This window comes from Plecotus auritus (genome assembly GCF_963455305.1).
Source record: "Plecotus auritus genome assembly, chromosome: 7".
Lineage (NCBI taxonomy): Eukaryota > Metazoa > Chordata > Mammalia > Chiroptera > Vespertilionidae > Plecotus > Plecotus auritus.
Window position 1 is genome coordinate 71312412 of NC_137774.1, and position 13654 is coordinate 71326065.

The window sequence follows — 13654 nt, forward strand, 5'->3', positions numbered from 1 at the left end:
TTCATAATCTGTGTGACCTATTACAGTAACTTGATAAGCTCCATGAAAAGACGTTATACTCCAGAGTTCATAGTGAATTCTCAGAATATCCACCTATCTTAAATGGAGCCCTTGTAATACTTTATATAGTCAAACAAAAACATATTCTCTAAAATGAGAACCTTTATACACATGTATTACGCATGGTTTTTAATCCTACAAGGCATGGGGTGGCAAACAGGTTAGCAGAAAAGCCTCCAGAGGTGGCTGGAGGATTTAGCTGCTCTTTGCCCCTTCCTGGCAGCCCAGGGCCCTCCCCCCCAGGTGCAGCCTGCACTATGGACTCCCAGGGGTACAACTGCTTTGTGGACAGAGACAAGATGGACACTGCCATCCAGGACCTGGGACCCAAGGAACTGAGCTGCACTGAGCTGCAAGAACTGAAGCAGCTGGCCCGCCAGGGTTACTGGGCCCACAGCCACGCTCTGCGGGGAAAGGTGTACCAGCGCCTGATCCGGGATATCCCCTGCCGCACAGTCACGCCCGATGCCAGTGTGTACAGTGACATTGTGGGCAAGATCGTGGGCAAGCACAGCAGCAGCACCCTCCCCTTGCCTGAGTTTGTGGACAACACGCAAGTGCCCAGCTACTGCCTGAACACACGGGGTGAGGGTGCTGTTCGGAAGATTCTGCTGTGCATTGCCAACCAGTTCCCTGACATCTCCTTCTGCCCCGCTCTGCCTGCGGTTGTAGCCCTGCTGCTGCACTACAGCATTGATGAAGCTGAGTGCTTCGAGAAGGCTTGCCGCATCTTGGCTTGCAATGACCCCAGCAAGAAGCTGATCGATCAGAGCTTTCTGGCCTTTGAGTCTTCCTGCATGACATTTGGGGACCTGGTGAACAAGTACTGTCAGGCAGCCCACAAGCTGATGGTGGCCGTGTCAGAGGACGTCTTGCAGGTCTATGCAGACTGGCAGCGCTGGTTATTTGGGGAGCTTCCCCTCAGCTACTTCGCTCGTGTCTTTGATGTCTTTCTGGTGGAAGGTTACAAGGTGTTGTACCGCGTTGCATTGGCAATCCTCAAATTCTTTCACAAGGTGAGAGCTGGACAGCCACTTGAGTCGGATAATGTGAAGCAGGACATCCGCACTTTCGTCAAGGACATCGCCAAGACCGTGTCTCCTGAGAAGCTCCTGGAGAAAGCATTCGCCATCCGCCTCTTCTCTCGGAAGGAGATTCAACTTCTGCAGATGGCCAATGAGAAAGCTCTGAAGCAGAAGGGTATCACCGTCAAGCAGAAGAGGTAGGCTGCCTTCTGGGCAGGCTGCTAGGGGCCCACTTAGGGTGGGGCTTTGGTGGAATACATCCTGGGGACTTAGCCATGAGCTTGTCCTGCCAGCCTCTTGGTCTGCCTACTGCCAGCCGGCCATCTGTACATGGATAGGAAATGACAGGAAAAGAGAGAGGACTTTCCTGGTTACATCCACGGGCTGCTGAGGCAGCTGTGGGAATGAAAGGCACAGGTTACTGTCCTCAGGCCTGAGGCCCATGGCGGAGATGAAAGCTGGGTGTTGACCATGTGGTCAGAAGACCAAAGAGTAGGCCAGACTGGCTGCCTCTGGTTTTTTGTTTGTTTGTTTGTTTGTTTTTTTGCCTCTGGTCATTTCACAGTGGCCCCTCTTCTACCCTCCAGCTCTGGGCTCACTTGCTGCTGGACATGCCCCCTGCCCTCAACTCAGACCCCTGGGGAGCAGGGATGGGAAGGGCCCATGGTGTCCTGATACTGTCTCAGTGGCAGATGACATGACTGTAGGTGTGAAGGCCTTTCTTCCAGGCCAAAGGCAGTCATGTCCTAGACATCAGTACTTACTACTAACTTCTCCTTGTCTGTTTTATTTTTCTTTTTCTTCTCCATGTCTGTTGCTTCCTCCTGTTTTTCAGTGTTGCACTTTCTAAAAGGTAGGTCTAGAAACCACATCTCCATGCCTGGATTCTCTGTCTTCTGGCCTGGATATCCCGGGGCCTGGCTGCTTGTGCTGGCTCTCAGGGATTGCTTCAGAAGTGCTGCCTTAGAGCCTGGCTGATGTTCAAGAACCATCTGTTTGTTCTTTTGTCTGTCTGTCTGTCTGCTCAGTTGCCTCAGCTGTGCTCTCTGCTCGTGCTTGGCTGGCCTTGATCAGTGTCTTGCTAGAGCTGACTCTTTCTATCCCCATTTCTTAGAGAAAAGGTGCTTTTGTCCTTGTCTGGGCTGGGCGCTCTCCCCTCTTAGTAAGGAGGGATGGGAGTGGGGCTCCAGGGGACAGCTCCACCCTGTTTCTTCCTGAGGGTACCTTGGACCAGGCTTTAACCTGACTGCACAGGTGAGAAGTTCCCTCCAGGCTTAGCTTCCAAGAGATCCAATCAGGGTAGGGGGTATGGTCAGGCCTGGGGTTGCAGGTGTGCTCTGAATCTCTCCTGGCTCTCCCTAGGCAGTTTGTGCACCTGGCTGTTCATGCGGAGAACTTTCACTCGGAGATTGTCAGTGTGAAGGAGATGAGAGATATCTGGTCGTGGATCCCTGAGCGATTCGCCCTCTGTCAGCCCCTCCTGCTCTTCTCCTCACTGCAGCATGGATACAGCCTGACTAGGTAATGCTGGGAGACTGGGGAGGCTAGGCCTGCCCTCCGAGGCCACAAAGCATGGACTCTAAGGGTCAGGTGGTGCTGGAGGGGCAGAGGGAGTGGTGAAGTTGTCCAGCTTCTGGTTCTATCTGTGCTTCCAGGAAGTCACACTGACAATGGGCCTGTGAACCTTGGCCCCTGGGTGAGGCCCTGCCTCTTCTTGGGGCCTAGAATTGGGAAGCCCTTTTCTGGGCTTCTCTTGCTCCCAGGCCACCCAAATTCAGGGGTCGGTCATTACCATACACACCATAGCTCCACGTCCTCATGTAGGCTTTGTGATGACATGGGAGCTTACAGAACTATAAGAGAGGACGACTCAAGGCAACAGGCTGTGTGGTTCAGTACTCCCCACCCCCACCCTGTCAGTCCACAAGCCAGGAACAGGTTGGCCCTGTGGGGCTGGGGCTGTGCTGGCCTCCCCAGGGCACACTGCCTCCCTGGCAGCTCTGTCAGGTTCAGCACTCCCTTGAGTCTCAGACTCTCTGGCTTGGGTCACAGGTGACCCAACAGAGGCAACACAGGCAGAGTTGGCCCAGCCCACGTGGCGGGGACTGTCTGTAGCCCCATGAGCATTTAGGCACAGCCAGAGCTACATTTAGGGACAGCTAAATGGAGCTGCCAGGGCTGCCAGCCAAGCGCTGGGCACCTGGAGCCACCACAGTAGCAACCTCAGGCTTTCTCACATGCTTCCCAGTGCCAACAGGCTCCCACATGCTTGGACTCTGAGCTTTCCTAGAGCAGGGACCTGTTACTCTCGTTTTTGCTTCTCCAAAGCACCTGGCACACAGCTCTGCCTGCTGGGGGGTATTTGCCATGCTACACAGCAGGGCAGACAGTCCTGCAGACCCTGGGGGGAGCTCCATCTTGGCTTAGGAGAGTGCCCAGTCCAGAGTGTTGCTAGGTCCTTGGCCACAGTGCCTGGTCCCCAGGAGATAAGGAAATGCAGTTCCTAGGCCCGCCCCCCTAGCAGTTCAGGTTGCTCAGACGCTGTGAGTGCTGGTCAGCAAAAACTGGCTAGAGGTTGTATGGGGAAGGAGTTCAGGAGAACTGCTTCCCATCAGGACTGGCACGTGTGGTCTCTTCCCCCAGGTTCTATTTCCAGTGTGAAGGACACGAGCCCACCCTCCTGCTCATTAAGACCACACAAAAGGAGGTGAGCAGGGACCAGAGGGAGCCTGGGGTTATGGCCTCTGAGTTTTGGGGACTCTGCTGCTCTTGTGCCCCTGCAGTCTCCACCCAGCATTCCTGCACTTAGGGGCACAGAGCAGAGCCACCCTCCACAACGAAGTGAATCTAGCCTCCCTATTTGACCCCCAAGTACCCAGGGCCTCCTTGTTTCCCCTGAGGATCCAGGCCCTGCTGAAACAGCCTGGCTACTTAGGAGGACCATTGCAGAAATGCTTAGTAAGTGAGGCCCAGCTTCCTCCCACCACAGTGGGCCAGCACCAGGTGGGTCAGCTGCCTTCACCTGCCTCCACCCCCTAACAGGTAGTTCTCAGGGCCTACCTGTCCCCTGGAAAGTTACCAAGACTAGGGAGGTCAGCGCTCATGTGCCCCCATCCTGGGGGTGTCTGCCAGTGGTAGAGGCTTTTTTTTAAAAAAACATTTCACTTTGCCCTAACCGGTTTGGCTCAGTGGATAGAGCGTCGGTCTGCGGACTCAAGGGTCCCAGGTTCGATCTGGTCAAGGGCATGTACCTTGGTTGCGGGCACATACCCCGTAGGGAGTGTGCAGGAGGCAGCTGATCGATGTTTCTCTCTCACCGATGTTTCTAACTCTCTATCCCTCTCCCTTCCTCTCTGTAAAAAATCAATAAAAATATTTTAAAAAAAATAAAATAAAAAACATTTCACTTGAGGTTTTTTTAAAAAATATATATTTTTATTGATTTCAGAGAAGAAGAGAAAGGGAGAGAGCGATAGAAAAATTAATGATGACAGAGAATCATTGATTGGTTGCCTCCTGCACACCCCCTACTGGGGATTGAGCCTGCAACCCAAGCATGTGCCCTTGACTGGAATTGAACCTGGGACCCTTTGGTCCTCAGGCTGACGCACTATCCACTGACCCAAACCGGCTAGGGCAATAGAAGCTTCTTGTTCAAGTGGCTCCCAAACCTGCATCCATGGGAGTTTTAGGTTCCTCTTCCCATTCCAGACTCTGTGTCTGGGTTTCCAGGAGGAACCTGGGCATCTGTATCGTAGCAGGTGACTGATTGTCAGACACTTGAGGAAAACCCTGCAGCCATTAAGGGACTTGACTTTAATGGTGAAATCAAGTGCTTTGCTGGCTGACAGGGGGTTGGAGAATGTTGTTGAGCAGGCTTACTTCCTGGAAGCTGTCATCTGAGGGGCCTCCTTGGGGCTGATGCCCAACATCAGAGTGTGGACATGGGGCTATTCCCATGCTTGAGGGCCAAGGAGGGAAACAAAATGAAAATATCCCAAACGAGCTGATGACAGCCACCCCCTCACCCCCACTGTCACTGCTAACCCCACGCACTCCAAACTCTGACTTCCCACACCTCTCTTCACCTTCTTCAGCTCTTGCCCTCAAGTGGGAGTGGAGGGTTCAGTGACAACAAGCTGTGATGGCACCATGGCCCCTCAGAAGGCCTTAAGCAAAGGAATGCTCTTGCAGGCCAGCATGATGCAGCCTCACCTTGGGCCTTTCTCCCCAGGTGTGTGGAGCTTACCTGTCAACAGACTGGAGCGAGAGAAATAAGTTTGGAGGCAAACTGGGCTTCTTCGGGACCGGAGAATGCTTTGTGTTTAGGGTGAGTGGGTTTCCCTGCAGGTGCTCTAAGATCAACAGGCCCAGCACCCCTATCACCCCTGCTCACGTGACCCTGTTTACTTTTGTTATAGCAGTTACCCTACAGGATAACCTCCCCGTTTTATTCTGGTTTGTGATCATTAGACCATGAGATCATGAGAGCAGGCAGGCCCTTACCTGCCTTGTGTGGCACTGTCTCCTCAGCCCTGGCAGGCGGCCTCATACACAGAGCTCTTCAATGAAGATTGGTGGGAGGAAAGTGGCCAGAAGGGCCCTGCAGGGCATAGTGTGCCAGCTCCTCATACTGCCCTTTCATCTTCAGTTGCAGCCGGAGGTCCAGCGCTATGAGTGGGTGGTCATCAAGCATCCAGAGCTGACTAAGCCAGTGTCCTTGGAGACCACTGCCACTCCGTCCCGGCACTGCCACTCCATGTCCTTGTCCTCATCCTCAGACCCTGCTGACCGCCTCTCACCGTTCCTGGCCACTCGGCACTTCAATCTGCCCTCCAAGACTGAGTCCATGTTCATGGCTGGGGGCTGTGACTGCCTCATCATAGGTGGGTATCTCCCTTCACCTCAGGCTGGTCTCACTTAGCCTTGGAGAAGGGTACAGGGTCATGGGTGGCCAAAGCCCCTGGGTCAGTCATTGTTAACTCAGATGACAGGTGCCTCACCTGAAGGACAGGCAGAGACCCGTGATGTTAGAGGAAGAAAGCAGGCATGAGGAGCGGGAGTAGGGGCAGGTATTCTGGGTAAACCAGCTGGGAAGTGGGCTCTAGCCTAGAGTTTGGACCCGGGCTGAGAGCTGGCAGGCTTTTGGAGGATCGAAAGTCGGCCCTGTGGTTTTAGGCCTCTAGTAAGCCTGGGGCAGGGACAGGTGGAGATGTTCAGGGGCAGGAGAAGAGCACTTCCAGGGCGGTACCAGACAGAGGGGCAGCCACTGACTGAGCATCCTGCAGGTGGAGGGGGCGGCCAGGCTCTCTACATCGATGGGGACCTGAATCGGGGCCGCACGGGCCACTGCGACACTTTCAACAACCAGCCCCTCTGCTCTGAGAACTTCCTCATCGCTGCTGTGGAGGCCTGGGGCTTCCAGGACCCCGACACCTGCTGACAGGCCTGTGCTGATGGTGACTGAGCTGCCACTGTGGGATGGGGGAGCGGTGGGGTGTCTGGGCTCTCTCTTTAGGGAAGAGGCAGTTAATGAAGATACCCTCACCACATGCATAGGCAGCATTGGGATACAGCTGGGGCCCTGATGCTGGGCTGGACAGGGGTACCTGACTCTGCTAGGACCTGCTCAGACTTTCTACTGCCTCCACCTTGGTCTCAGGCCCTGGCTCTCCTCTGTGGGGCCATCCCATGCCTAAGGCCTAGCAGGGGCTATCACTTGCAGCCCCTGACCCTTAATCCCTTCATGGTGGAGACAGGACTGGAAAGGCAAAAGGAACTGGCTGCCAAGTGTGGGTCTGTGGCACCCCCTGCTGGTGCCTCTTTGCATGGCTTCTGTGCAAGGCCCTGCAGCCTCCTGCCTGCCTTGCTGCTGTGGTTCTCCAGAGGTGTGTTGGTCCTGAGAAGACACAGGTGCCCTGGGGACTTTCTTGGTAGGAGCATCTGCCTCGGGCTTCTAACCCAGTTTCCTCCTTCCCATGTTGGCCTCCTGGGGCTGCCTCTTGGACAGTTAACCACAAGGTGAAAGAGGTTGGGGAAGGCAGGATCTCTGCTGAGCTCTGGGCTCCACCCCAGGGAGGGCTAAGGGCCAGTGGGATGAAGGACCAGAATGAACATCATATGTTCTTATGTTTCTGCAGAGTCTGAAGCTTCTTCTGGGCCTCGCTGTGAACTCACACTTGGAGAGGCCTCCCAAGATGGCTTGGGGAGGGCCCTCTGACCTCAGACCAGCCAGCTCCATTTCCAGGGGCCTGCCTGGAGAAGCCTGGACCCACAGAACCTTCTACAGTTCTCTTCCTCACAGTCAGAACCTCCTAAGCTCTCCTGCAGTCTCTGTGGTGGCCTCATTTCTCCACCATGTCGCTGCAGTGACCTGGTTCCCAGGATCCCGTCCAGACTCCTCATCATGTCGTGCTTGTCTCATCCAGTCCTCCCCACAAGTCTGTGTACCAGGTCTGCACCCTCCTTAGCTCCCTGCCCACACGGCACCTTCAAGGCAAGCCCCTCTGCATGGCACGTGTGTTCCCTCTGCATTCCTCTCACAACATTGTGATCGGCTACATAGTATGATTTTCTTGTGCTGCCACCTTTCCTCTTCCACCCTGCCCTGCCTGGTTCTGCACTGGACTCATGCACAGTAGGTGCCAAGTGAAACTTGACCAATGAACACTGCAAGGAGCAGCCCTCTTGCCCTATGACCTCCCTCAGCTGGTCCTGAGGGCCTGGGTACCCAGGAGGGAAGAGGGGAGAAGCAGACACTCAAGTGGCTGTGCTGCAGCAGCCGGGCTGCAGGTGCCAAGGATTACTGCCCTCCAGCCAGTCCTCCCCGCCCCCAGTGTTCCTACATACCACATCCCTGCCCATCTGTACACTGTGCTTGCTCTTGTGGTGTCCACCTACTCTATCCACCTACTCAAACTCCTCTGAGCTAGACCACAGTGGGGCTGAAGAAAGGACCAGGAACCATGTGTGGCTTTGGACAAGCCAATGAACTTATTTGGAATTCAGTTTCCCCAACTGTAAAATGGGACCAGTCCTGCTCTGCTGTCCCTCCAGGACTCTTGAAAGGCTTTGAGGGGAAAGGTGCTGGGAAGCAGTGTCACTGCTTACCCACCACCCCAGATCGCTGCAGCCCTCGCCCCTCCCCCTTCCTCTTAGCCCCTACAGCCCTCGCTTGTATTTTGATGTTATTAAACACGTTCTCATTACATAGTCCAAGTTTGGTCTCTTCAACCTGAGGGACCTCCAGGGGCTCTCCCCTCCAGGCTTATCACCAAATGGGACCCCGGAGGCTATACCCCACTATGCTTGTCAGTGCTTTATCGCCAGAATGGAATGTTGAAGGCCTTTTAAAAACATAGCTTTTCAGAAGCAGCTAAAAGTTTTTGTTGTTGTTGTGTTAATCTTCACCTGAGGATATTTTTTTCATTGATTTTTAGAGAGAGTGGAAGGGAAGGGGAGAGACAGAGAAAGATCGATGTGAGAGAGACACATCAATTGGTTGTCTCTCACATGCACCCTAACCAGGGCCGGGGATTGAGCCTGCATCCGACCTACCTGCCCTTGACCGCAATGGAACCCAGGACCCTTCAGTCCACAGGCTGAGGCTCTATCCACTGAGCAAACCGGCTAGGGCGCTAACGGTATTTTTTAGTACTATTTACATAGCTCCCTCTGCAAACTTCCTGAACTTGGGTATTCTTCTTCTGGTAAGCCCAGAATATTCTCTGTGGCTGTCCCGAGGGCCCGTTAGGCCTTCCCAGACATCCAGCCCAGGGAGGGCAATTGCTCTTTAGTCATGATTTCTATATCATGAGATCTTCGTGTGTGCACACAAAATAGTTTCTTTGAGTTTCTTCTTCCTAATTTTTCTGCTAAACTAAAAGGTATGTGTTATTATTATCTTTATTTTTCTTATTATTGTCCTTATTTGATATTAGGTGTTCCCAAATAGCACATAATTTATTCTGTTAATATTCTCTATTATTTCTTCTTGATTATTTATGATTAGTTTTTTATGTTAAAAATTAGCCAGTTTTTTGAAATTGTATAATTAATTATTTGTTTTTTTCTAGAAATGTTTAAAAGTTTATTTTAAAAACAAAAATTCAGCCCTGACCGGTTTGGCTCAGTGGATAGAGCGTCAGACTGCGGACGGAAGGGTCCCAGGTTCAATTCCTGTCAAGGGCATGTACTTTGGTTGCAGGCACATCCCCAGTAGGGGGCATGCAGGAGGCAGCTGATCGATGTTTCTCTCTCATAGATGTTCCTAACTCTCTGTCCCTCTCCCTTCCTCTCTGTAAAAAATCAATAAAATATATTTGAAAAATAAAAAAATATACTTAAAAAAATAAAAATAAAACAAAAATTCAATATAGTTTAAACCACTTCATTCAGTGATTCATTAAAATGGACTGTATATCTTTAGGGCTTCAGAAAATCAGTTTTTCAAAAATAATTTATTTTTATTTTTTGTTAATCCTAACTTGAGGATATATTTTTTCCATTGATTTTTAGGGAGAGTGGAAGGGAGGGATAGAGACAGAAACATTGATGTGAGATAGACACAATGATTGGTTGCCTTCCACATGCACCCCAATCAGGGCAGGATCAAGCCTGCAACCAAGGTACGTGCCCTTGACCAGAATCGAACCCACAACCCTCAGGCTGAGGGCCAATGCTCTAACCATTGAGCAACCCGGCTAGGGCTAAAAAATAATTTTTAATATAAGACTAAGCCATTTTATTCAGAGTTTTAATTATTTTTTAAATTTAATCTTTATTGTTCAGATTATTACAATTGTTCCTCTTTTTTCCTCCCATAGCTCCCCTCCACCCGGTTCCCACCCCATCCTCTGCCCTTACCTCCCCCCGCACTGTCCTCATCCATAGGTGTACGATTTTTGCCCAGTCTCATCCCACACCCCCCACACCCCTTCCCCCCCCCCGAGAATTGTCAGTCCACTCCCTTTCTATGCCCCTGATTCTATTATATTCACCAGTTTATTCTGTTCTTCAGATTTTTTATTCACTTGATTTTTAGATTCACTTGTTGATAGACATGTATTTGTTGTTCATAATTTTTATCTTTACCTTTTTATTCTTCCCCTTCTTAAAGAATACCTTTCAGCCGAAACCGGTTTGGCTCAGTGGATAGAGCGTCAGCCTGCGGACTGAGGGGTCCCAGATTCGATTCCGGTCAAGGGCACGTACCTTGGTTGCGGGCACATCCCCAGTGGGAGGTGTGCAGGAGGCAGCTGATCGGTGTTTCTCTCTCATCGATGTTTCTAACTCTCTATCCCTCTCCCTTCCTCTCTTTAAAATATCAATAAAATATATATATTAAAAAGAATACCTTTCAGCATTTCATATAATACTGGTTTGGTGGTGATGAACTCCTTTAGCTTTTTCTTATCTGTGAAGCTCTTTATCTGACCTTCAATTCTGAATGATAGCTTTGCTGGGTAGAGTAATCTTGGTTGTAGGTTCTTGCTATTCATCACTTTGAATATTTCTTGCCACTCCCATCTGGCCTGCATAGTTTCTATTGAGAAATCAGCTGACAATCGTATGGGTGCTCCCTTGTAGGTAACTAACTGTTTTTCTCTTGCTGCTTTTAATATTCTCTCTTTGTCTTTTTTTTTTTTTAATATATTTTATTGATATTTTACAGAGAGGAAGTGAGAGGGACAGAGAGCTAGAAACATCGATCAGCTGCCTCCTGCACACCCCCAACTGGGGATGTGCCCACAACCAAGGTACATGCCCTTGACCGGAATCGAACCCGGGACCCTTCAGTACACAGCCCGACGCTCTATCCGCTGAGCCAAACCGGTTTCGGCTCTCTTTGTCTTTTGCTCTTGGCATTTTAATTATGATGTGTCTTGGTGTGGTCTTCTTTGGATTCATTTTGTTTGGGGTTCTGTGCACTTCCTGGACTTGTAAGTCTATTTCTTTCACCAGGTGGGGGAAGTTTTCGGTCATTATTTCTTCAAATAGGTTTTCAGTATCTTGCTCTCTCTCTTCTTCTGGCACCCCCATAATTCGGATGTTGGTATGCTTGAGGTTGTCCCAGAGGCTCCTTACACTATCTTCAAATTTTTGGATTCTTTTTTCTTTTTGCTTTCCCGGTTGAGTGTTTTTTGCTTCTTTGTATTTCAAATCTTTGACTTGATTCTTGCGGTCCTGTAGTCTGCTGTTAGGTCTCTGTATAATATTTTTTATTTCAGTCAGTGTATGTTTAATTTCTGGTTGGTCCTTTTTCATATCCTTGAGGGTCTCGCTAAATTTATCGGCCTTTTCTAGAAAATTCTTGAAAAACCTTATAACCGTGGTTTTGAACTCTATATCCAGTCATTTGCTTTCCTCCATTTCTTTCATTTGTGATCTGTTTCTTTGTCTCCGCATTTTCGTTGCTTCCCTGAGTTGGTAGAGTAGCTTTGTGTGGTAGGTGTCCTATAGGGCCCAATGGCTCAGCCTCCCCCAGTTACCTGAGGTGGACACTCTTGGTGCACCCCTTTATGTGTACAGCCTTGTTGTAGTTAAGCCTTGATTGTTGTTGGTATCACTGGGAGGAATTGACCTCCAGGCCAATTGGCTGTGAGGATCAGCTGTGTCTACGCTGGGAGAACTTCTGTGCTGGAGACACCCTTATCCAGAGTTTTAATTATTGAATTAAAATTGGTATTTCAAAATTTTTCTATTTTTATACACTACATGCTTAATTTTTTTAGTTTTTCAGGACAATTTTAGAAATTTTAAATTTCAAAAGACCTTCAAATTTCTCTTATCCATTTCATGAAGCCATAAAGTGTTAGTTTCCTTAAATATTTTATATTTAAGGCCTAGCCAGTTTGGCTCAGTGGATAGAGTGTTGGCCTGCAAACTGAAAGTTCCCAGGTTTGATTCCGGTCAAGGGCACATGCCTGGGTTGTGGGCTCTATCCCCAGTGGGGGGCTTGCAGGAGGCAGCTGATCCATGATTCTCTCTCTCGTTTTTTAAAAAAATATATTTTATTGATTTTTAACAGAGAGGAAGGGAGAGGGATAGAGAGTTAGAAACATTGATGAGAGAGAAACATCAATCAGCTGCCTCCTGCACACCCCTCACTGGGGATGTGCCAGCAACCAAGGTACATGCCCTTGACCGGAATTGAACCTGGGATCTTTCAGTCCGCAGGCCGATGCTCTATCCACTGAGCCAAACCGGTTAGGGCCATGATTCTCTCTCATCATGGATGTTTCTATCTCTCTCTCGCTCTTCCTTCCTCTCTGAAATAAATTTTATATATATATATATATATATATATATATATATATATATATATAATATTTAATAGATTCAGTTTTTTAACTTTTTTTGCTTTGAAATTTAGAAACAAATTTTATTTAAGATCTGAAATACAGTTCCTAAAATATCAACTTCTCCAGAAAACCGCAGCTACACAATAAAGCATTGCATCTATCATGTTAGAACGTGCATTAGACTCAAATACAAAAATCATGAGACAGACCACCATCCTTCAACAATCAGAGCAAAGAAAAAATGCCTAAGGAACAACATAGATGGACTTGCAGAGGCTGGGCTGTTTTATTTCAAGCACCATTTAAAAAAGAGCACAAATGCATGGGTTTTCAGGGATATACATTAAGTAGAACCTTTGGCACTAGGAATCAGGGCATTTTTATCACGTAGCATTAACACATAATTAGAAAATTGTGTCGTGTCAAAGGGATAGAACCACCAACATTCAAGCAGTGTTGTCAAGTATGCAAGAAAATGTTCTACTGAATGTTTCTTTGTTGTCTAATTACTGCATACAATGGTTGAAATGAGAAAAGGAGCTTGTACTTTTATTTTCTGTTTAAAACAAAACAGAAAAACTGAAATATAAGTCCTGTTATGCATTAACAATTTTAAAGGACATCAATTATACAAGAAAAAGACTAAGGACAAAAAGAGTGTTTACAGATACCAGACATAATAGTGAGTGCTCAGGGCTCACTATATAGACCCTCACAGGGCTTTGTGGTGGTACTCAGCCAAAGCTACTTTGTAATCACTGGCAGTAAACAGAGCTGCAGCATTCTTAGCCAGATATTTTAGGATATCACACAAATAGCCCAACAATAATCTAGGCTCTTCTCATCAAGGGGCGTATATGCCAGAATTGCTCTGATTCTTACAAATAATCTCGGTTTGGTGCTCCATAAACTTGGGACACGGGCGCATCAGGGTGAGCCAAGAGGATTTCAGCTCTTAAATTTGTAGAGCAGCTGATTGCCCAACATCACGTTGAAGTATTCTTTTATTTCTGCAACAACTTCATTCACTGCGTATTCCTTATTGTTGACATTTCTCTGCGATTTCTTGCAGCTTGCATACTTTTCTAGAATGGCATCTACATTTTTCTTAGCAGGGAGTTGAAATAGCTGCTTCTGCCTGGTAACTAAGTCCCAGTCCTCAACAAGCCATGGTTTTAATTCTTCAGGAATCTTCACTGTAACGTCCATTCTATTCTTTAAACATATTTTTTTTTTTTATTGATATTTTACAGAGAGGAAGGGAGA

General features: G+C 48.8%; 1 protein-coding gene and 1 pseudogene across 7 annotated transcripts in view; one reads left to right on the forward strand and one right to left on the reverse strand.

The window, feature by feature from the left end:
- TBC1D24 (TBC1 domain family member 24) overlaps positions 1-9409 on the forward strand; it is a 30699-nt gene extending 21290 nt beyond the window's left edge. Inside the window, exons 3-10 of one of the 6 annotated variants that reach the window (XM_080679493.1) lie at positions 284-1282; positions 1921-1938; positions 2448-2606; positions 3729-3792; positions 5320-5415; positions 5737-5971; positions 6374-6544; positions 7226-9409. In XM_080679493.1, coding sequence (XP_080535619.1) covers positions 318-1282; positions 1921-1938; positions 2448-2606; positions 3729-3792; positions 5320-5415; positions 5737-5971; positions 6374-6528 — 1692 coding nt within the window. In that variant the 5' untranslated portion in view covers positions 284-317 and the 3' untranslated portion in view covers positions 6529-6544; positions 7226-9409. The remainder of the gene's footprint in view (positions 1-283; positions 1283-1920; positions 1939-2447; positions 2607-3728; positions 3793-5319; positions 5416-5736; positions 5972-6373; positions 6545-7225) is intronic. The other 5 variants (XM_080679495.1, XM_080679494.1, XM_080679496.1 and 2 more) reach the window with 5 other exon arrangements.
- A 3090-nt stretch (positions 9410-12499) lies between these two features.
- LOC308253347 (mortality factor 4-like protein 2) lies at positions 12500-13654 on the reverse strand (annotated as a pseudogene). Its single transcript has one exon. The product of its transcript is annotated as a mortality factor 4-like protein 2 (transcript).